General features: G+C 40.3%; 1 protein-coding gene across 4 annotated transcripts; it reads left to right on the forward strand.

The window, feature by feature from the left end:
- The first annotated feature begins 20399 nt into the window (after positions 1-20399).
- LOC119363103 (filamin-A-interacting protein 1-like) lies at positions 20400-24635 on the forward strand. Of its 4 annotated transcripts, none has more exons than XM_037628406.1 (7): positions 20400-20798; positions 21466-21551; positions 22091-22193; positions 22281-22891; positions 23126-23293; positions 23506-23616; positions 24558-24635. In XM_037628406.1, exons 2-7 carry the CDS (start codon positions 21474-21476, stop codon positions 24606-24608), a joined length of 1122 nt encoding a protein of 373 aa, XP_037484303.1. In that variant the 5' UTR covers positions 20400-20798; positions 21466-21473; the 3' UTR covers positions 24609-24635. The 4 variants fall into 4 exon arrangements, with proteins under 4 accessions (XP_037484303.1, XP_037484302.1, XP_037484300.1 ...); XM_037628405.1 differs by lacking the exon at positions 24558-24635 and adding an exon at positions 23722-24128 and having other exon boundaries at positions 21398-21551; XM_037628403.1 differs by lacking the exon at positions 24558-24635 and adding an exon at positions 23722-24128.
- The last annotated feature ends 50 nt before the right edge of the window (positions 24636-24685 follow it).

A 24685-nucleotide genomic window follows, 5' to 3' on the forward strand; every position in this document is an offset into this window, starting at 1 on the left:
ATATCCAGGCAATGATCATTATATAGGCATCACGTCCAAGATTGGTAGACCAACTCCTGCCTGCATCTACTACTATTACTCCACACATCGACCGCTATCCAGCATGCATCTAGTGTATTAAGTTCATGAGAAAATGGAGCAATGCAATAAGAACGATGACATGATGTAGACGAGATCCCTTTATCTATTGCGGTAGATATATATCTCATCTTGTTATCCTTAGTAGCAATGATACATAAGTGTCGGTTCCCTTTCTGTCACTGGGGTCAAGCACCGTAAGATCGAACCCATTACAAAGCACCTCTTCCCATTGCAAGATAAATAGATCAAGTTGGCCAAACAAAACCCAAATATCGGAGAAGAAATACGAGGCTATAAGAAATCATGCATATAAGAGATCAAATAAGACTCAAATAACTTTCATGGATAAAAACATAGATCTGATCATAAACTCAAAGTTCATCGGACTCCAACAAACATACCACCAAAGACTTACATCATATGGATCTCCAAGAGACCATTGTATTGATAAACAAGAGAGAGAGAGGGGGGGGAAAGCCATCTAGCTACTAACTACGGACCTGTAGGTCTACAAAGAACTACTCACGCATCATAGGAGAGGCACCAATGGAAGTGGTGAACCCCTCCATGACGGTGTCTAGATTGGATCTGGTGGTTCTGGACTCTACGGCGACTGGATCAATATTTCGTTGACTCCCCTAGGGTTTCTAGAATATTTGCGTATTTATAGAGCAAAGAGGCGGTTTGGTGGGCACCCGAGGTGGGCACAACCCCCCGGGGCACGCCTGGGCCTCCTGGCGCGCCCTGGTGGGTGCTGCTCACCTCGAGCAGCCCCTTAGGTGCTTCCTTGGCACATTGGCTTTCTTCTGGCCCAAAAAAAATCCAGTACCAAAACAAGCAGAAAACAACAACTGGCACAGGGCACTATGTTAATAGGTTAGTACCAACAAATGATATAAAATGACTATAAAATAATTGTACAACATCCAAGAATGATAATATAACAACATGGAACAATCAAATATTATAGATACGTTGGAGACGTATCAGCCACCTTGATGCACTTTAGTTACTTTGTTACTTGTTACCCATTACGAATTACCTTATCACAAAACTAGCTGTTACTGCTACGTCTTGAGCTTGCGTTGGTTTTCCTTGAAGAGGAGGGTGATGCAGCACAGTAGCGTAAGTATTTCCCTCAGTTTTTGAGAACCAAGATATCAATCCAGTAGGAGGCTCCTCAACAAGTCCCATGAACCTACACAAACAAACAAAGAACTCGCAACCAACGCGATAAAGGGGTTGTCAATCCCTTCACGGCCACTTGCGAAAGTGAGATCTGATAGAGATAAAGTGATAAGATAAATATATTTTTGGTATTTTATAATATAGATGCAGAAAGTAAAGATGCAAATAAAAGTAGATTGGAAGCAAATATGATAAGAGATAGACCCGGGGGCCATAGGTTTCACTAGAGGCTTCTCTCGAGAGCATAAGTATTATGATGGGTGAACAAATTACTGTTGAGCAATTGATAGAAAAGCAAATAATTATGACGTTATCTAGGCATGATCATGTATATAGGCATCACGTCTGCAACAAGTAGACCGACTACTGCATGCATCTACTACTATTACTCCACACATCGACCGCTATCCAGCATGCATCTAGAGTATTAAGTTCATAAGAACAGAGTAACGCATTAAGCAAGATGCCATGATGTAGAGGGATAAACTCAAGCAATATGATATAAACCCCATCTTTTTATCCTCGATGGCAACAATACAATACGTGTCTTGCAACCCTTTCTGTCACTGGGTAAGAACACCGCAAGATTGAACCCAAAGCTAAGCACTTCTCCCATGGCAAGAAAGATCAATCTAGTAGGCCAAACCAAACCGATAATTCGAAGAGACTTGCAAAGATAACTCAATCATACATAAAAGAATTCAGAGAAGATTCAATTATTATCCATAGATAAATCTGATCATAAACCCACAATTCATCGGATGTCGACAAACACACCACAAAAAGAGATTACATCGAATAGATATCCACGAGAGAGGGGGAGAACATTGTATTGAGATCCAAAAAAAGAGAAGAACCCATCTGGCTAATAACTATGGACCCAAAGGTCTGTGGTAAACTACTCACAACTCATCGGAAGGGCTATGGTGTTGATGTAGAAGCACTCCATGGTGGATTCCCCCTCCGGTAGAACGCCGGTGACGGCTCCAAGATGGGATCTCGCCGATACATAACGTTACAGTGGCGGAAATATTTCTTTGGTGGCTCCCTGGATGTTTTCGGGGTACGTAGGCTTATATAGGAGGAAGAAGTACGTCGGTGGACACCCAAGGGGCCCATGAGATAGGGGGCGTGCCCTATAGGGGGGGCGCCCTCCTATCTCGTGGAAGCTTTGACTGCTTCTTGACTTGCACTCCAAGTCCTCTGGATCACGTTCGTTCCAAAAATCACGCTCCCGAAGGTTTCATTCCGTTTGGACTCCGTTTGATATTCCTTTTCTTCGAAATACTGAAATAGGCAAAAAAACAGCAATACGGGCTTGGCCTCCGGTTAGTAGGTTAGTCCCAAAAATGATATAAATGTGTAAAATAAAGCCCATAAACATCCAAAACAGGTAATATAATAGCATGGAACAATCAAAAATTATAGATACATTGGAGACGTATCAGTTACCGATAATTTTAGTGTTTGCAGAGAATACCTTACTGAAAACCGCTTGTCATTTCCTTCTGAACCTCGTTGGGTTTGACACTCTTACTTATCGAAAGGACTAGATAGACCCCCTATACTTGTGGGTCATCAAGACTCTTTTCTGGCGTCGTTGCCGGGGAGTGAAGCGCCTTTGGTAAGGAAAAATTTATATAGTGTGCTGAAATTTGCTGTCACTTGTTATTATGGAAAATAATCCTTTGAGGGGCTTGTTCGGGGTATCTTCACCCCGATCTGAAGAGCAAAGAGTAGGTAAATGATAAAAAAGAAATTTTTGATGTGGAATGCTACCTAGCATAATTCTCCATGTAATTTACTTTATTGTGGCATGAATGTTCAGATCCAAATGATTCAAGATAAAAGCTTATAAAACATAAAAATAATAATGCTTCAAAGCATACTAACAAATAATCATGTCCTATCAAAATAACATAGCCAAAGAAAGCTTATCCCTACAAAGTCATATAGTTAGGCCATGCTTCATTTCCATTACATAAAATACTCCCATCATGTACAACCCCGATGACGAGCCGAGCAATTGGTTCATACTTTTTAACGCGCTTCAGCTTTTTTTTAACTCTTACGCAATACATGAGCGCAAGCCATGGACATAGCACTATGGTGGTCTATTGTGGTGGTTGTAAGGAAAAAAAGAGGGAGAAGATAGTCTCACATCAACTAGGCGTATCAACGGGCTATGGAGATGCCCATCAATAGATATCAATGTGAGTGAGTAGGGATTGCCATGCAACGGATGCACTAGAGCTATAAATGTATGAAAGCTCAACAAAAGAAACTAAGTGGGTGTGCATCCAACTTGCTTGCTCACGAAGACCTAGGGCACTTTGAGTAAGCCCATCATTGGAATATACAAGCCAAGTTCTATAATTAAAAATTCCCACTAGTATATGAAAGTGACAACATAGGAGACTCTCTGTCATGAAGATCATGGTGCTATTTTGAAGCACAAGTGTGGAAAAAGAGATAGTAGCAGTTGTCCCTTCTCTATTTTTCTCTCATTTTGTTATTTTTCTTTTTTCTTTTTTTCTTTTTTTATTTCTTCTTTTTATTTCTTTTTTTTCTTTTTGGTGGGCTTCTTTGGCCTCTTTTATTTTTATAAAGTCCGAAGTCTCATCCCGACTTGTGGGGGAATCATAGTCTTCATCATCCTTTCCTCACTGGGACAATGCTCTAATAATGAAGATCATCACACTTTTATTGATTTACAACTAAAAAATTACAACTCAAAGCTAGAACAAGATATGACTCTATATGAATGCCTCCGGCGGTGTACCGGGATATGCAATGAATCAAGAGCGACATGTATGAAAATTATGAAGGTGGCCTTGCCACAAATACGATGTCAACTACATGATCATGCAAAAAGCAATTTGACAATGATGAAACGTGTCATAATAAATGGGATGGTGGAAAGTTGCATGGCAATATATCTCGGAATGGCTATGGAAATGCCATAATAGGTAGGTATGGTGGCTGTTTTGAGGAAGGTAAATAATGGGTACATGATACCGGCAAAAGTTGTGCGGTAAAATAGAGGCTAGCAAAGTGGAAGGATGAGTGTGCGTATATCCATGGACTCACATTAGTCATAAAGAACTCATATACTTATTGCAAAAGTCTACTTACCCCTCGAAGCAAAGTACTACTACGCATGCCCCAAGAGGGATAGATTGGTAGGAAAAGATTCCATCGCTCGTCCCCGACTGCCACTCATAAGGAAGACACTCAAAAGAGCACCCCATGCAACAAATTTGTCACACAACTTTTACCATACGTGCATGCTACGGGACTTGCCAACTTCAACAACATTATTTCTCAATTTCATAATTATCCACTAGCATGACCCTAACATTACTACCTTTATATCTCAAAACAATTATCAAGCATCAAATTGATCCTAGCATCCAATTCATTTTCTATGATAGTTTTTATTATACCCAACTTGGATGCTCATCATTCTAGGACCAAATTCATAACCAAAACAAATACAATGCTGTTCTAAGAGACTCTCAAAATAATATAAGTGAAGCATGCGATGGTAGCAATTTCTTCAAAATTAATCCACCGCCATGCTCTAAAAGATATAAGTGAAGTACTAGAGCAAAAACTATCAAGCTCAAAAGATATAAGCGAAGCACATAGAGTATTCTTAGCAAATTCTAATCAAATAGGCTTCTCCCAAAAGGTGTGTAAAGAAAGGATGATTGTGGTAAACTAACAAGAAAATACTAATATAATACACGACGCTCCAAGCAAAACACATATCATGTGGCGAATAAAAATATAGTTCCAAGTGAAGTTACCAATGAACGAAGACGAAAGAGGGGATGCCTTCCCGGGGCATCCCCAATCTTAGGATTTTGTCTATCCTTGAATATCTTGGGGTGCCTTGGGCATCCCCAAGCTTAGACTCTTGCCACTCCTTATTCCATAGTCCATAAAAGCTTTACCCAAAACTTGAAAACTTCACAACACAAAACTCAACTGGAAATCTTATAAGCTCCGTTAGTGAAAGAAAACAAAACCACCACATAAGTTACTGTAATAAACTCACTATTTATTTATTTTGGTGTTAAACATACTGTATTCCACTCTATGGTTTATAAACTATTTTACTAGCCATAGATGCATCAAAATAAGCAAACAACACACGAAAAACAGAATCTGTCAAAAACAGAACAGTCTGTTGCAATCTGTAACTAACGCAAACTTCTGGAGCTCTAAAAATCCTACCAAAATAGGACGTACTGGAACATTTGCTTATTGATCAGCAGCAAAAAGAACCAATGCAAAATCTAGTTTCTCTGATTTATTGAATTGTTTCTCGTGAGTGCAAAGTTTCTGTTTTTCAGCAGAATCAAATCAACTATCATCATAGTTTATCCTATAGGTTCTACTTGGCACAAACACTAAATAAAAGATAAAAACACATCTAAACAGAAAGTAGATGCAAGATTTATTACTAAACAGGATCAAAAACAAAAAAACATAAAGAAAATTGGGTTGCCTCCCAACTAGCGCTATCGTTTAACGCCCCTAGCTAGGCATAAAAGCAAAGATAGATCTAAGTAGTGCCATCTTTGGCACTTGATTCATAAGTAGCCCGCATGATAGATTCATAAGGTAATTTGACTTTCTTTCTTGGAAAGTGCTCCATGCCTTTCTTTAATGGAAATTGGAATCTAATATTCCCTTCCTTCATATCAATAATCGCGCCAATCGTTCTAAGGAAAGGTCTACCAAGAATAATAGGGCAAGAAAGATTGCAATCTATATCAAGAACGATAAAATCAACGGGCACCAAATTTCTATTTGCAACAATTAGAACATCATTGATCCTTCCCATTGGCTTTTTAATGGTGGAATCCGCAAGGTGCAAATTTAAAGAGCAATCATCAAGATCATGGAAACCTAGAATATCACATAGAGTTTTCGGAATCGTGGAAACACTAGCACCCAAATCACACAAAGCAAAACACTCATAATCTTTAATTTAAATCTTTATAGTAGGTTCCCACTCATCATTAAGCTTTCTAGGTATAAAAACTTCCAAATTAAGTTTTTCATCATAAGATTGCATCAAGGCATCAACGATATGTTTGGTAAAAGCTTTATTTTGACTATAAGCATGTGGAGAATTAACAACAGATTGCAACAAGGAAATACAATCTTCTAAAGAACAATTATCATAATCAAGCTCCTTGAAATATGAGATAGTGGGTTCAATGCTATTTAAAGTCATGGCCTCTCCAATCCCACTTTTACCAAATTTAGCATTAAGATCTAAAAACTCCGAATTCTTGGGACGCCTTCTAAATAAAGTTGACTCATCTCCAGTCCCATTATTATCAAGATTCATATCACAAAACAAAGATCTAATAGGGGACGCATCAATAACTTTAAGATATTCATCATTATTTTCATGTAAACTAGAAGAACATGCTTTTATAAAGCTATCTTTTTTAGCACGCAATCTAGCGGTTCTTTCCTTACACTCATCAATGGAAATTCTCATTGCTTTGAGAGACTCATTGATATCATGCTTACGAGAAGAAGATCTAATTTTAAGAGAATCAACATCAAGCGAAAGTCTATCAACGTTCCTAGCCAAATCATCAACTTTGAGCAATTTTTCTTCAAGCAAAGCATTAAAATTCTTTTGAAAATCATAAATTCTTTCACACTATTCTCAAAATCAGAGGGCATCTTATTAAAATTACCATAAGAATTATTGTAGGAATTTCCATAATTATTAGAGGAATTACTAGGGAACGGTCTACCATTAAAGTTTCCTCTATAGGCATTGTTTCCAAAACTATTCCTACCAACAAAATTCACATCCATAGATTCATTATTACTCTCAATCAAAGTAGACAAAGGTATATCATTGGGATCAAGAGGAGTATTTTTAGTAGCAAACAACTTCATAAGTTTATCCATCTTTCCACTCAAAACATTAATTTCTTCTATAGCATGCACTTTTTTACTAGAAGATCTTTCGGTGTGCCATTGAGAATAATTAGCCATAATATTATCAAGAAGTTTTGTAGCATCTCCTAAAGTGATTTCCATAAACGTGCCTCCGGCGTCCGAATCTAAAAGATTTCTAGAAGCAAAGTTCAAACCGGCATAAAGTTTTTGTATGATCATCCATAAATTCAAACCATGAGTAGGGCAATTTTGAACCATCAATTTCATTCTTTCCCAAGATTGGGCAACATGCTCATGATCGAGTTGTTTAAAATTCATAATATCGTTCCTAAGAGTGATGATCTTAGCGGGAGGAAAATACTTAGAGATAAAAGCATCTTTGCACTTGTTCCAAGAATCAATACTATTTTTAGGCAAAGAAGAAAACCAAACTTTAGCACGATCTCTAAGTGAAAACGGAAATAACTTCAATTTGACAATATCGTTATCTGTATATTTCTTCTTTTGCATATCACACAAATCAACAAAATTGTTTAGATGAGTAGCGGCATCTTCACTAGGAAGGCCGGCGAATTGATCTTTCATAACAAGATTCAGCAAAGCAGTATTGATTTCACAAGACTCAACATCATTAAGAGGAGCAATTGAAGTACTAAGTAAATCATTATTATTGCTATTCGAGAAATCACACAATTTGGTATTATCTTGCGCCATGGCAACAAGTAATCTGACACACAAGAAAACAGAAAAAGGCAAGCGAAAGAAAGAGGAGAAGATTGGGAAAGAGAGGGCAAATAAAACGGCAAGGGTGAAGTGGGGGAGAGGAAAACGAGAGGCAAGTGGCAAATAATGTAAATGTGAGGGAGATGAGTTTGTGATGGGTAATTGGTATGCCTTGACTTGACCGAAGACCTCCCCGGCAACGACGCCAGAAATCCTTCTTACTACGTATTGAGCTTGCGTTGGTTTTCCTTGAAGAGGAAAGGGTGATGCAGCACAATAGCGTAAGTATTTCCCTCAGTTTTTGAGAACCAAGGTAACAATCCAGTAGGAGGCTCCTCAACAAGTCCCACGAACCTACATAAACAAACAAAGAACTCGCAACCGACGCGATAAAGGGGTTGTCAATCCCTTCATGGCCACTTGCGAAAGTGAGATCTGATAGACATAAAGTGATAAGATAAATATATTTTTGGTATTTTATAATAAAGATGCAGAAAGTAAAGATGCAAATAAAAGTAGATTGGAAGCAAATATGATAAGAGATAGACCTGGGGGCCATAGGTTTCACTAGAGGCTTCTCTCAAGAGCATAAGTATTACGGTGGGTGAACAAATTACTGTCAAGCAATTGATAGAAAAGCGAATAATTATGACGTTATCTAGGCATGCTCATGTATATAGGCATCACATCCGCAACAAGTAGACCGACTCCTGCATGCATCTACTACTATTACTCCACACATCGACCGCTATCCAGCATGCATCTAGAGTATTAAGTTCATAAGAATAGAGTAACACATTAAGCAAGATGACATGATGTAGAGGGATAAACACAAGCAATATGATATAAACCCCATCTTTTTATCCTCGATGGCAACAATACAATACATGTCTTGCAACCCTTTCTGTCACTGGGTAAGAACACCGCAAGATTGAACCCAAAGCTAAGCACTTCTCCCATGGCAAGAAAGATCAATCTAGTAGGCCAAACCAAACCGATAATTCAAAGAGACTTGCAAAGATAACTCAATCATACATAAAGGAATTCAGAGAAGATTCAATTATTATCCATAGATAAATCTGATCATAAACCCACAATTCATCGGATCTCGACAAACACACCGCAAAAAGAGATTACATCGAATAGATCTCCACAAGAGAGGGAAAGAACATTGTATTGAGATCCAAAAAGAGAGAAGAAGCCATCTAGCTAATAACTATGGACCCGAAGGTCTGTGGTAAACTACTCACAACTCATCGAAAGGGCTATGGTGTTGATGTAGAAGCCCTCCGTGGTGGATTCCCCCTCCGGCAGAACGCCAGCGACGGCTCCAAGATGGGATCTCGCGGATACAGAAGGTTACGATGGCGGAAATATTTCTTTGGTGGATCCCTGCATGTTTTCGGGGTACGTAGGCTTATATAGGAGGAAGAAGTACGTCGGTGGACGCCCGAGGGGCCCACGAGACAAGGGGCGTGCCCTATAGGGGGGGCGCCCTCCTATCTCGTGGAAGCTTCGGCTGCTTCTTGACTTGCACTCCAAGTCCTCTGGATCACGTTCGTTCCAAAAATCACGCTCCCGAAGGTTTCATTCCGTTTGGACTCCGTTTGATATTCCTTTTCTTCGAAATACTAAAATAGGCAAAAAAACAGCAATACAGGCTTGGCCTCCAGTTAGTAGGTTAGTCCCAAAAATGATATGAATGTGTAAAATAAAGCCCATAAACATCCAAAACAGGTAATATCATAGCATGGAACAATCAAAAATTATAGATACGTTGGAGACGTATCAATTATCGATAATTTTAGTGTTTGCAGAGAATACCTTACTGAAAACCGCTTGTCATTTCCTTCTGCTCCTCGTTGGATTCGACACTCTTACTTATCAAAAGGACTAGATAGATCCCCTATACTTGTGGGTCATCAAGACTCTTTTCTGGCGTCGTTGCCGGGGAGTGAAGCGCCTTTGGTAAGGAAAAAATTATATAGTGTGCTGAAATTTACTGTCACTTGTTATTATGGAAAATAATCCTTTGAGGGGCTTGTTCGGGGTATCTTCACCCCGACCAGAAGAGCAAAGAGTTTCTCCTCAACCTACTGAACCTATTGCAAATATTTACTTTTGGAATTGCTTCAGGTATGATAGAGAAACTGCTAGCTAATCCCTATACAGGAGATGGAACATTACATCTCGATATGCACCTAATCTATGTGGATGAAGTTTGTGGATTATTTAAGCTTGCAGGTATGCCCGAGGATGTTATCAAGAAGAAGGTCTTCCCTTTATCTTTGAAGGGAAATACATTGACATGGTTTAGGCTATGTGATGATATTGGATCGTGGAACTACAACCGATTGAAATTGCCATTTCATCAGAAGTTTTATCCTATGCATCTGGTTCATCATGATCGTAATTATATATATATAATTTTTGGCCTCACGAAGGAGAAAGTATCGCTCAAGCTCGGGGGAGGCTTAAGTCAATGTTATATTCATGCCCCAATCATGAGCTCTCAAGAGAAATTAGTATTCAAAAAAATTATGCTCGGCTTTCTCTCAATAATCGCTCCATGCTCGATACTTCTTGTACTGGTTCTTTTATGATGAAGACTGTTGAATTTAGATGGGATTTATTGGAAAGAATTAAATGCAACTCTGAAGATTGGGAACTCAACGAAGGTAAGGAGTCAGGTATAACACCTAAGTTTGATTGTGTTAAATCTTTTATGGATACCGATGCTTTTCGTGAATTTAGCACTAAATATGGACTTGACTCTGAGATAGTAGATTCTTTCTGTGAATCATTTGCTACTCATGTTGATCTCCCTAAGGAGAAGTGGTTTAAATATCATCCTCCCATTAAAGTGAAAGTAGTAGAACCTATTAAAGTTGAAGAAAAACTATTACTTATAATGTTGATCCTATTGTTCCTACTTCTTATATTGAGAAACCACCTTTTCCTGTTAGAATAAAGGATCATGCTAAAGCTTCAACTGTGGTTTGTAAAAGTAATGCTAGAACACCTACACCCCCTGAGCAAATTAAAGCTCAACCTAGTATTGCTATGGTTAAAGATCTCTTGGTCGATAATATTGATGGGCATGTTATTTACTTCTGTGATGAAGCTGCTAGAATTGCTAGACCCGATACTAAAAATAAACATAGACCTGTAGTTGGCATGCTTGTTGTTTCAGTTAAAATAGGAGATCATTTTTATCATGGCTTATGTGATATGGGTGCGAGTGTGAGTGCAATACCTTATACTTTATATAAAGAATTTATGCATGATATTGCACCTGCTGAAATAGAAGATATTGATGTTACTATTAAGCTTGCCAATAGAGATACTATTTCACCAATTGGGATTGTTAGAGATGTTGAAGTCTTGTGTGGGAAAGTTAAATATCCTGCTGATTTTCTTGTTCTTCCTTCCCCACAAGATGACTTTGTCCCATTATATTTGGTAGACCCTTCTTGAATAATGTCAATGCTAGGATAGATTGCGAAAAAGATAGTGTCACTGTTGGTTTAGGGGATATGTCTCATGACTTTAATTTTGCTAAATTTTGTAGACAACCCCATGATAAAGAATTGCCTAGTAAAGATGAAATTATTGGTCTTGCTTCTATTGTCATGCCTCCTAATGATCCTTTAGAACAACATTTGCTAGACCATGAAAATGATATGTTTATGAATGAAAGAACGGAGATAGATGAAGTATTCTTTAAACATGGACCTATTTTGAAACACAACTTGCATGTTGAAATCCTAGAGGATCCTCCTCCACCCAAGGGAGATCCCGTGTTTGAGCTTAAACAATTACCTGATACTTTGAAATATGCTTACCTTGATGAAAAGAAGATACATCCTGTTATTATTAGTTCTAACATCTCAGAGCATGAAGAAGAAAAATTATTGAAAACTCTGAAGAAGCATCATGCTGCTATTGCATATACTCTTGATGATCTTAAGGGCATTAGTCCCACTTTATGCCAGCATAAAATAAAATTGGAGAAAGATGCTAAACCAGTTGTTGATCACCAACGACAGTTAAATCCTAAAATGAAAGAAGTGGTAAGAAATGAAATACTAAAGCTTCTAGAGGCAGGTATAATTTATCCTGTTGCTGATAGTCAATGGGTAAGTCGTGTCCATTATGTCCCTAAGAAGGGAGGTATTACTGTTGTTCCTAATGATAAAGATGAATTGATCCCACAAAGAATTGTTACAGGTTATAGAATGGTAATTGATTTCCGCAAATTAAATAAAGCTACTAAAAAAGATCATTACCATCTACCTTTTATTGATCAAATGCTAGAAAGATTATCCAAACATACTCATTTTTGCTTTCTACATGGTTATTCTAGTTTCTCTCAAATACCCGTGTCAAAAGAGGATCAGGAAAAGACCACTTTTACTTGCCCTTTCGGTACCTTTTCTTATAGACGTATGCCTTCTAGTTTATGTAATGCACCTGCTACCTTTCAAAGATGTATGACTGCTATATTCTCTAACTTTTTTGAAAAGATTGTTGAGGTTTTCATGGATCATTTCTCCGTATATGGAACTTCTTTTGATGATTGCTTAAGCAACCTTGATCGAGTTTTGCAGAGATGTGAAGAAACTAATCTTGTCTTGAATTGAGAGAAGTGCCACTTTATGGTTAATGAAGGTATTGTCTTGGGGCATAAAATTTCTGAAAGAGGTATTGAAGTTGATAAAGCAAAAGTTGATGCTATTGAAAAGACGTCGTGTCCTAAGGACATCAAAGGTATAAGAAGTTTCCTTGGTCATGTCAGTTTTTATAGGAGGTTCATTAAAGACTTCTCTAAAATCTCTAGGCCTCTGACTAATCTCTTACAAAAAGATGTTTCTTTTGTCTTTGATGATGATTGTGTAGAAGCATTTAAAATACTTAAGAAAGCCTTGATTTCTACACCTATTCTCCAGCCACTCGATTGGAATTTACCCTTTGAAATCATGTGTGATGCTAGTGATTATGTTGTAGATGTCGTTCTAGGACAAAGAGTTGATAAGAAATTAAATGTTATCCAATATGCTAGTAAAACTCTAGATAGTGCCCAGAGAAATTATGCTACTACTGAAAAAGAATTTTTAGCAGTTGTATTTGCTTGTGATAAGTTCAGACCTTATATTGTTAATTCCAAAGTAACTGTTCACATTGATCATGTTGCTATTAAATACCTTATGGAAAAGAAAGATGCTAAACCTAGACTCATTAGATGGGTTCTCTTGCTACAAGAATTTTATTTGCATATTATTGATAGAAAGGGAGATGAGAACCCCGTTGCAGACAACTTATCTAGGTTAGAAAATGTTCTTGATGACCCACTACATATTGATGATAGTTTTCCTGATGAACAATTAGCTGTCATAAATGCTTCTCGTATTGCTCCATGGTATGCCGACTATGCTAATTACATTGTTGCTAAAGTTATACTGCCTAGTTTCGCATACCAAGAAAAGAAAAAGTTTTTCTATGATTTAAGACATTACTTTTGGGATGACCCACACCTCTATAAAGAAGGAGTAGATGGTGTTATTAGACGTTGTGTACCTGAGCATGAACAGGAACAGATCATCCGCAAGTGTCACTCCGAGGCATATGGAGGACACCACACTGGAGATAGAACTGCACATAAGGTATTGCAATCCGGTTTTTATTGGCTTACTCTCTTCAAAGATGCCCGTAAGTTTGTCTTGTATTGCGATGAATGTCAAATAATTGGTAATATTAGTAGACGTCAAGAAATGCCTATGAACTATTCACTTGTTATTGAACCATTTGATATTTGGGGCTTTGATTATATGTGACCTTTTCCTTCCTCTAATGGGTATACACATATTTTAGTTGTTGTTGATTACGTTACTAAGTGGGTAGAAGCTATTCTAACTAGTAGTGCTGATCATAACACCTCTATTAAGATGCTTAAAGAAGTCATTTTTTTGAGGTTTGGAGTCCCTTGATATTTAATGACTGATGGTGGTTCACATTTTATTCATGGTGCTTTTCATAAAATGCTTGCTAAGTATGATGTTAATCATAGAATTGCATCTCCATACCATCCACAGTCTAGTGGTCAAGTAGAATTGAGTAATAGAGAGATTAAATTGATCTTGCAAAAGACTGTTCATAGATCTAGAAAGAATTGGTCCAAGAAACTTGATGATGCATTATGGGTCTATAGAACTGCATGTAAAAATCCTATGGGTATGTCTCTGTATAAAATGGTTTATGGAAAAGCTTGTCACTTACCTCTCGAACTAGAACATAAGGCATATTGGGCCATTAAAGAGCTCAATTATGATTTCAAACTTGCCGGTGAGAAGAGGCTTTTTGACATTAGCTCACTTGATGAATGGAGAACCCAGGCCTATGAGAATGCCAAACTGTTTAAAGAAAAAAGTTAAAAGATGGCATGACAAGAGGATACAAAAGTATGAGTTTAATGTGGGTGATTATGTTTTGCTATACAACTCTCGTTTAAGATTTTTTGCAGGAAAACTTCTCTCCAAATGGGAAGGTCCTTATGTTATCGAGGAGGTCTATCGTTCCGGTGCCATAAAAATCAACAACGCCGAAGGCACAAATCCGAAGGTGGTGAACGGTCAAATAATCAAACAATATATCTCAGGTAATCCCATAAATGTTGAAACCAATGTTATTGATATCGTAACCCCGGAGGAGTACATAAGGGGCACTTTCCAGAACGTTCCAGACTCTGAAAAGGAATAGGTATGTGGTACAGTAAGTAAACCGACTCCAAAACTGTTCAAACAACAATTTTGGAATATTTAAAAAATTAGGAAAATAAGTAGTCCGAAGGAGACATGAGGCATCCACGAAGGTGGAGGGCGCGCCCTACCCCCTGGGCGCGCCCTTGCCTCGTGGACACCTCGTGTGCCCTCCAGACTCCGTTTGCTTGCACGATACTTCTTTTGGTCGGTAAAAATTCATTATATAATCTCCCGAAGGTTTTGACCACCGTACCACGACGAAATCCTCTGTTTTTGTTTTGAGCTGTTTTCTGCCAGAGTTTGTCAAGGTCAGGCATCATGTCGTCCCCCTCCTCCAACAACATGGACGAAGATGCTTGGCTAATGAAGATAGAGACAAAGCGAGAAGAAATCAGGAAAATCAAGGAAGGTTACAAGATCAAGGAAGCCGTAGAGGAGAAAGTCCCGACAGTAGAAGAAGAAGGCTTCTTTCAACCTTATTACAATCATCTCACCCCTACTGAAACTGAAGCTCTCAAGATGATTGAGCTAGCTCGCATACAAAACAAGTATCTCACACATGAAAATATTTTGTTGCAAGAGCATATCACCGCACTCAAGGGCATTATCCACAAGTTGGAGGATCTCCTACGCTCGATGTGTGACACCCCGTCATCAACAACTCGGGTAAAGTCTATTTTAAACCTTGAATTTGTATGGCTCGTCGGAAATGAACCCCAACCTCTCAATCCCTGAAATCGGCACCCTGTACTCATGGATCCCAGTCCAATCTCAACCCTGTACCGGTTTAGATCAGATGATACACCTGAAAAACAAATAATCCCACCGAAATAAGTCTCTAGTCTCACTGACTAGGTATTGGTACCTTCTCCCCACAAATGGTGCTATGGATCTCGAGAGCGGCAGCCATGCATCGGTGTGGCTGTCTTCAGCTCATCGACGCAGTCATCCCAACCAGACTAATCGTTCGGAGAAGCACTGTGGAGTTGAGTTGACAAACGCAGAACGTCTCGCATGATACTGCGCATGGTGCACCACCATGCATGGACCGGACACTCCTCCTCTAGCTCCGGCTGTTTACTTTCCGGCCATTCGCATTCCTACTCAAGTTCCGCATGAAGATGCGCATGTACATGGTCATGGATAGCTTGATGCCTTGTTCGATTCCTATACAAGAACACACTAGCTACTACGTCTACATGAGCCTAGCTTGATCGATTAGATTGATCTCTTCTGGACACACGCACGCGAAACCTCGATCGGACGCACGAGTTGCAACATATAGTGTGACTGCGTGAGACCCCTCTTGGCAGATGCGGACACGAGTAGAACATGGATTGACTTAGCTGGAGAAATATTGGGGAACAAGATGAAGATGACATGTACTGGACCCGCCTAGTTAATGGGATTAGTGATGAACTCAGCCGGGATTGATTCTTTCCCGGTGTGCCAAACAGGTGTAGGGTTAAGATTGATCGGGATCCGTAAGTACAGGGTACCGATTTCAGGGATTGATAGGTTGGGGTTCATTTCAGACGAGACGTACAAATTCAAGGTTTAAAATAGACTTCACCCTCAACAACTCCATCAACTAGTTGCATGTCTGTCAATGGAACCGGTCTCATGAACGTGGTCATGTAAGGTTGGTCCGGGCCGCTTCATCCAACAATACCGCCAAATCAAAATAATACATTGGTGGTAAGCAGTATGACGATCACCGCCCATAACTCTTTTGTGTTCTACTGATGCATATCATCTATGCATAGACCTGGCTCTGATACCACTGTTGGGAAACATAGCATGCAATTTCAAAAAAAATCCTACGCTCACGCAGGATCTATCTAGGAGATGCATAGCAACGAGAGGGGGAGAGTGTGTCCACGTACCCTCGTAGACCGAAAGCGGAAGCGTTAGACAACACGGTTGATGTAGTCGAACTTCTTCTAGCTCCGACCGATCAAGTACCGAACATACGACACCTCCGAGTTCTGCACACGTTCAACTCGATGATGTTCCTTGCCCTCTTGATCCAGCAAGGTGTTGAGGAAGTAGATGAGTTTCGTCAGCACGACAGCATGGTGACGGTGATGGTGAAGTGATCCGCGCAGGGCTTCGCCTAAGCACCGCGACAATATGACCGGGGGTGTAAATTGTGGAGGGGGGGCGCCGCACATGGCTAACAGTTGTTATTCTATGTTGTAGGTGCCCCCTCCCCACATATATATAGGTTGGAGGGGAGGAGAGGCATCCAAGGGGGCGCTCCAAGTAGGAGGAATCCTACTTGGGGTCCTCTCCCAATTCTGCCAACCCCCCCTCTCCTATTCCTATTCGGAGTAGGAAGGGAAGAGGGGGAAGGGGGAATCCTATTCCCTTTTTCCTTTCCTCCTTCCCCTTTCCTTCTCCAATTTGTCCAGCCCATATGGGGGGGGGTGCACCAACCCCTTTGTGGCTGGTGTGTTTCCCCTCTTGGCCCATAAGGCCCATATCTTTTGCCGGGGGTGCCCGGAACCCCTTCCGGTGACCCGGTAAGTACCGGATGCTTCCCGAAACACTTCTAGTGTCCAAATACCATCGTCCTATATACCAATCTCTACCTCTCGACCATTTTGAGACTCCTCGTCATGTCCGTGATCTCATCCGGGACTCCGAACAATATTCGGTCACCAAATCACATAACTCATATAATACAATATCGTCATCGAACGTTAAGCGTGCGGACCCTATGGGTTCGAGAACTATGTAGACATGACCGAGACACCTCTCCGGTCACTAACCAATAGCATAACCTGGATGCTCATATTGGCTCCCACATATTCTACGAAGATCTTTATCGGTCGAACCGTTATGACAACATACGTTATTCCTTTTGTCATCAGTATGTTACTTGCCCGAGATTCGATCGTCAGTATCTTCATACCTAGTTCAATCTCATTATTGGCAAGTCTCTTTACTCGTTCCGTAATACATCATCCTGTAACTAACTCATTAGTCACTTTGCTTGTAAGGCGTTTTATGATGTGTATTACCGAGAGGGCCCAAAGATACATCTCCGATACTCGGAGTGACAAATCCTAATCTCGATCTATGCCAACCCAACAAACACCTTCGGAGATACCTCTAGAGCATCTTTATAATCATCCAGTTATGTTGTGACATTTGATAGCACACAAGGCATTCCTTCGGTATCCGGGAGTTGCATAATCTCATAGTCGGAGGAATATGTATTTGACATGAAGAAAGTAATAGCAATAAAACTGAATGACCAATATGCTATGCTAACGGATGGGTCTTGTCCATCACATCATTCTTCTAATGATGTGGTCCCGTTCATCAAATGACAACACATGTCTATGGTTAGGAAACTTAACCATCTTTGATTAACGAGCTAGTCTAGTAGAGGCTCACTAGGGACATGGTGTTTTGTCTATGTATCCACACATGTATCAATTTTCCGGTTAATACAATTCTAGCATGAATAATAAAAAAATATCATGAAATAAAAGAAATATAAAACAACAACTTTATTATTGCCTCTAGGGCATATTTTCTTGAGACACGTCTCAAACATGTCTACTTTTCCAAACACTTTTGCTCTTGTTTTGGACTCTAATTTGCATGGTTAGAATGAAACTAACCCGGACTGGCGATGTTTTCAGCAAAACTACCTTGATGTTATTTTTGTGCATAAATAAAAGTTCGTGGACTGACGCTCTCTCCCGGACATGGTTTTAATGAAACTACCCAGACTGGCGCTCTCTCCCCTCTCTCTTGGTGGCGCTGGAACGCCGCCAAGACATTCATTGTGATGGCAACAATACAAATACAAATAAACCCCATCGTTTTCCCCTTAATGGCAACAATACAAATACGTGGCATGTCCCCTTCTGTCACTAGGATTGAGCACCGCAAGATTGAACCCATTACAAAGCACCTCTCCCATTGCAAAATAAATCAATCTAGTTGGCCAAACCAAACAGATAGACCAGAGAGAAATACAAAGCTATAACAATGCATATAAGAATTCAGAAAATACTCAAATATCTCTCATGAATAATCTGATCATAAACCCACAATTCGTCGGATCCTAACAAACACACCACAAAATAAGATTACATCGAATATATCTTGAAGAATATCGAGGAGAACATTGTATTGAAGATCAAAGAGAGAGAAGAAGACATCTAGCTACTAGCTATGGACCCCTAGGTTTGTGGTAAACTACTCACACATCATTGAGAGGGTGCAAGGTTGATGTAGAGGCCCTCCGGCAGAGTACCGGAAAAGGCCTCCAGATGGGTTCGCGGAAGAACAGAAACTTGCAGCAGTGGAATAAGTATTTTGGTTGGCTCTCTAATGGTTTTCCGATTTTATAGAATTTATAGAGGTGGAATTAGGTCAGACGGAGCCACTAGGGACCCACCAAGGTACTAGGGCACAACCCCCCAGGGCGCACCCTAGTGCCTTGGCGTCTACTCGTTTGCCTTCTGGTATCCTCCCGAAGCTTCTAGGGTCTATCTTATCCAGAAAAAATCGTCAAAAAGTTTTGTGGCATTTGAACTTCATTTGGTACTGATTTTCTGGAAAACCAAAAATAGGTAAAAAAAAATAGCAACTGGCACTTGGCACCGGGTTAATAGGTTAGTCCCAAAAAAATGATATATAATTGCATCTAAAACATCAAAGATTGATACTATAATAGCATGGCACAATAAAAAATTATAGATATGTTGGAGACGTATCAATAGCCTACTATTCTTTAAGACCACTATTGAACAAGCGCAAAAGATCAATGAAGTTCTGGTCACGTTCCAAAAATGTTCTAGCCGGGCACGACACGACCATGGGCACATCCGTGTTGCTTTTCGGCCTTCTAGGTGACGATGCAGAAACCCGTCAGATCCCTCGGTAAGGTACCTACCATAGCTGGATGTCAAAAATTGGAGGTCAAACCGGAAATTTACCCAGGTTTAGGCCTCCATGTTGGAGTAATACCCTATGTCCCGCTTGTGTTTGTTATTGATGATGGGTATACCTCGAGTGAGGGATTACAAAGAAATGTATGAGTCGGTCAAGAGTTGTTTCTACCAGTGAGTAGATGGGAATGAGAGCTTCCTCCTAGCCTCCCCTTATATACACTATGGAGGATAGGGTTTTACATGGAGAGATGCGATCTAGATTGCCACCGTCGTTATCTTGGAGATCAAGATGATCCAGGGCGCTTCCTGTTGTCGGGTATAAGGTGGGCCTTGTGGGCCTACCAGCAGGCCTGCTGCCGGGCTCCTTGCTGATGAGGCACCTCTAGTGTATGACAACGTCACTCGGTCTTTTGTTTATTAAAATCTAGAAAAAACAAAAAATAGGACAAAACTAGAGAAAACCTAAAAAATAAGAAAAAAATACAGGAAAATCTAAAAAAGGAAAAACAGAAAAATCTAACTAATGTTTTAACAAAGATATAGAAAAATATGAAAGTGCGAGGGGGGCCGCTGCACTGCACTGGGCCCGAACCGTGTCATGTCGTCCCACAATTAAAAAGGTCATGTTGTGCCGGGCCCTTACCTTTGGGCCATCCTTCTTCCATAGCGGGCCAAAGGCCAGCCTGGCCCTTTTAGTTGCGTGTCGTGCCGGGCAGGCTGGCCCGCATGGCATGGCCCATATGGCCAGGGTTGCGTCACATGGTCAGGTCAAGCCAAGATCGGTGGAGTCACACCTCACCAGAGACCAGACCTGACCGCAATTCTTCCCATCGCTGGACCTCCACCAGAGCTACCTACCCACGCCGGCCGCCCCGCCGACTATACTCCGGCTGCCGCCGCCGTCGCCACCACGCTCCTACACAGACGCCGCTCCGAGCGCCTCCCCTCCAAACGCGCCGTATTAGCCCCTGCTCTTACAACGGAGGCCTACAGCTGCCGCCGTGCCGTACGCCCGTACCTTAGCGGCGTCACCGCCGACGCCTCAACCCCCATCCCGCATCCACCCATCCCCACGAAGCACGACGGCCTCTCAGGCGCGGTGCCGCCTTCGCCGTTCCCGTTCTTCCTCGTCGGGGCATCGCGTTCCCGCTGCCCCCACCCCGTCCGCAGTGTTCACCCATTTCGTCTTGAGGTACGACGTTGTTTCCATCCAGCGGTTAGTTAAATATAAATCCCACTGAACACATCATCTAGATCCGCCCCCGCCGGAAGTTGAGCGGTGGATGGAACCGAGCAAGTAGGTGGTAACAAGTTTGGGATATGTCTTTCTTGCATCTGCTGCCCACGAGGTTCCTTCCTCTTTAAAATGAGATGCTGTATTGAGTTCATTGCGCTACTATTAAACATATCCTTATCTTTTCTTCTGACAATTGAACCTCAAAGGTGACTTTTCTCGATTTGCAACTCAATTGTTGTGTGCACCCCTGTCGGCTTAAAATTAACAAATGGCCCAATTTGCACCTGATGGCAGTCTGTTCAACTTGCTCTGGTCGATTCACGAGCAACATTTTCCAATCTGACAAATGGCAGTTTCCTGAATGCATTTGTATGAACAATTGAAATTTTTAGGACATAGTTTATACACTCTAGGTAAAATTATGATCCCGTTATTGCTGTTTTTACTTGTAGTGGTAATGATTATTTTTTATGACATTTGATATTTTGATTGCCAGATGCTAGTTTTGATATGGTGTTGTAATGACAAATTTGTTCCCCATCGGTGATTCACAGGGTACAACATGCCATTTTAGATGATTTATGGCGCCAATGACCGCACTTAGCCTTTTCTTATTCTACAGATCAGCAGATGGCTAGTAGCTCCAATGGCCATTGTCCAGCTAATGGTGCAAAAGTTCTTCCTGGAAGGGGGAAGAAGAATCAGGAGGTACTGATAGTTTGAACATCCCTGTCATGATTTGGTTCTACTGTAGATTGCATTTTAGAAAATGCATTGTTTGTTGGTATTGATATGATAGAGTAATAATTTGCATGATGGTATTGATACTGGACTATTCTCCCATTGATCGTTCTGATAATGGTATGTGGTGATGGTTCCTGTTGGCTAATATCCTGCATGGCTGCATGGTATTGAACTATTGATTGACGTGTTAAGATAAAATTGCTGGTTTGATTGAAGTTTAGGAAGATAGTATGTCTTCCTTTCAGTCAGTCGTAATTTTGCATGATTATGTTTCTTGAGGTCTAATGAGAATGTATTTTAAGCATTTCACGTGGCAGCATAACGATAAAAATGTATTGTTCAAACTTGAGTTTCTTTTTGGCTTCGCTTTGCTCTGTCCTAACCCAAGTCAGATAGGAATGCAATTTTTTTTTAAATATTCCATCCACAACTTTTTTGAATGGAGGTACCGTGTTATTGATTTGCTTTAACCCTTCACTGAGTTCATAGTTTTGTTAATGCAGAAATTACTGCTTGACAAAAATGCAGCTTCTAGGGCCTGTCAGAAGGACAGGCAATACATTGTGAAATTGGAAACTGAGCTGAGCAACTGCTATCAGGAAATTGGTATGCTCTAGGAATTATTCCATTTCTTGTTTGTCTGGCCATTGCAAACCTTATTACTTAAGCAGTCTTTGCTGATCGAAAGTGCAGACTATTTGCAGGATCAGTTAAATATCAGGAATGTTGAAGCAAACATCATGGGAGAGCATATTCACGGCCTTGAACTGAAGCTAACTGAACTGGAGAAATTTCCTGAAAGAGTGAGAGTTATGGACAATGATCTGATGCGGTCTGATTCTCAGTGCTGGCTTCTGATGGAAGAAGTCCAATGTAAAGAAGAGGAGCTGCAAAAGGCAGCCTCACAAATAGAGAAGCTTGAAAGCGCAACTTTAGATATGCAATGTGAAATTGAGAGTTTAAAACTTGATTTGACTACGATTGAGCAAAGACTGTTTGATGCTGAGAGCTTTAGCCAGCATACTGCTGAGTACAAAGTTAGAATAGAGAAGCAACTGAAAGAACATGAGCTCCAGCTGCAAGAGGCACGGAAGACTATTGATCATCTTGAGGTTGAGAATAAACAACTGAAAAAAGAGTACTTGCCTGGAAGAGCTCCTAAACAATCCTCTTCTACAGGCGTGGAGCAACTTGATAAAACAGTGGAGCATGATGGTCATGCAAACTATGAAAGAGGTCATGAAATTCTTGAAAAGATGGCGAAGCAAAATGAAGAACCTGAACATATAATTGAGCAGCTCAAGGTCAGAGTTTGTGTACTACTTGTACTTCAGCATTTTGGTATAAGTTCGTTTGAATACGCCATATGTAGTTTTGTACTACCAAACAAGTTCAGAAACAAATTGTTTTGAACATATCGCTATGGAATTTAGTTGCACTGCTAGTTGGGTAATCAAGGATCTGTCTGTTTTATTGATTGTGATTTCAGTATAACTTTCCCATTTCTGGTGAGATTTAAGTGTTGCTCTCCTTGTTAGGTAGAACTTCGAGAACAAAAACTGAAAGCAAAGGAGGATGCAGAAGATCTCACTCAAGAAATGGCTGAATTGAGGTACCAGATAACTGGCATGCTTGAGGAAGAATACAAGCGCCGGTCTTGCATTGAGCAAGCGGCTATTCAGCAAATTCAGCAGCTGGAGGTTCAGGTAGTGAAATATACTTTTTTATTTTGGTTCCAAACTGCACCAGTAAAAATATAGTTTCACATATAGCTCAAGCTGTTGCTCCATAAGACCATTATTTGAATTTTGAATCTAATCGCATGATTACAAATGAAATAGATACAATCTCTTAGTCTTGTCATATTGACAATCCCTCTATGTCTGATTTAATTTTGTTTTCTGATATTCATAACCAGGTCTCCAAAGAGCAAAGGAAATTGAGTGGAGCACTAAGACGACTGCAGGAATCGCATGAGCTAGCTGACACGCAAGCTACGGAGATTAAGAAACTGAAGGATGCTTTAGGGGTATGTGCATGTAGGTTATAGCATCCCACCAAAAATGAACTATTCTTCTGCTCGATACTAGTTGTTTCATGGTACTGATACACTATGTATATGCCTCCATTGTAGAGATTGAACTCTGCAATGAACCTCGGGAGGGTTTGCAAATCTTGCTCTTGCGGGTTCTGTCCAATGCTGGTAGAGTTGTCTAATTGCTCGATTGAGGGGTTGCTTGACCTCAGATCTTCCGATGCTAGCAACGTTGAAGAAACACCAGAGAACCAAGCGCTAGTAGAGTGGCATGCTGATGAAGCTTCAGATGGTGCCACAGTAAATAATGTAGGATGCTAGATGCAGCTGCACTCTTGTGTGCAGTTGCTGTATATAATTCTTTGTGCCACTGTTGTTTGTAGATGCATTTGTAACTTGTAAAAACTTGATATTTATCGTGTCAGATTCAGCCTCAGGACTCACAAGGATGTTACACGTATTAGCATACACAGATTTGCTAAATGAGAATGTTGTAAGTGGCATGAGTTTGGTGCGTACACGTGGTTTGTATGAGAGCCATTTATCTGCAATAGGTTTGGAAACATATTCCAGGATTAGAAAAGAAATGGCGAACTATTTCCTTGTGAAATAAGTCCACTTGGGGTCAGGTCCTAAACTTGCATATTTCTAGATTTTTTTTGGCCTTTTTGATGATGTTTGATGCTCATATGGGCATGAACAAATCGTAGGAGTGATCGAATAATGCAGGATTTTTTTTTACAATGTTACCTTAACAAGCAAGTAATAATGATCTAAAAATAGCTTAACAGGCAAGTACGCCATAAATTTATATATTGTACTATAAAAAGAAGCTTAACAAGCAAGTTTGCCCTAAACTTGCAGACATTCCAATGGTAAGAATTTAGTTTCAGTTATCCCACAAAAGAAAAACAATTTAGTTCCAGTTATTACAGGACGAAGTCATATGGCCAGAACATACGCCGGGTAACCAGAGGGGATTATAAAAATGCGATTTGCGAGGCAAGAAGGATGTCTGTCATCTGCAACTGTCCTGGAAGAAAAGGACATCCTCCTTGCCTCC

The sequence above is a fragment of the Triticum dicoccoides genome, chromosome 2B (genome assembly GCF_002162155.2).
Source record: "Triticum dicoccoides isolate Atlit2015 ecotype Zavitan chromosome 2B, WEW_v2.0, whole genome shotgun sequence".
Lineage (NCBI taxonomy): Eukaryota > Viridiplantae > Streptophyta > Magnoliopsida > Poales > Poaceae > Triticum > Triticum dicoccoides.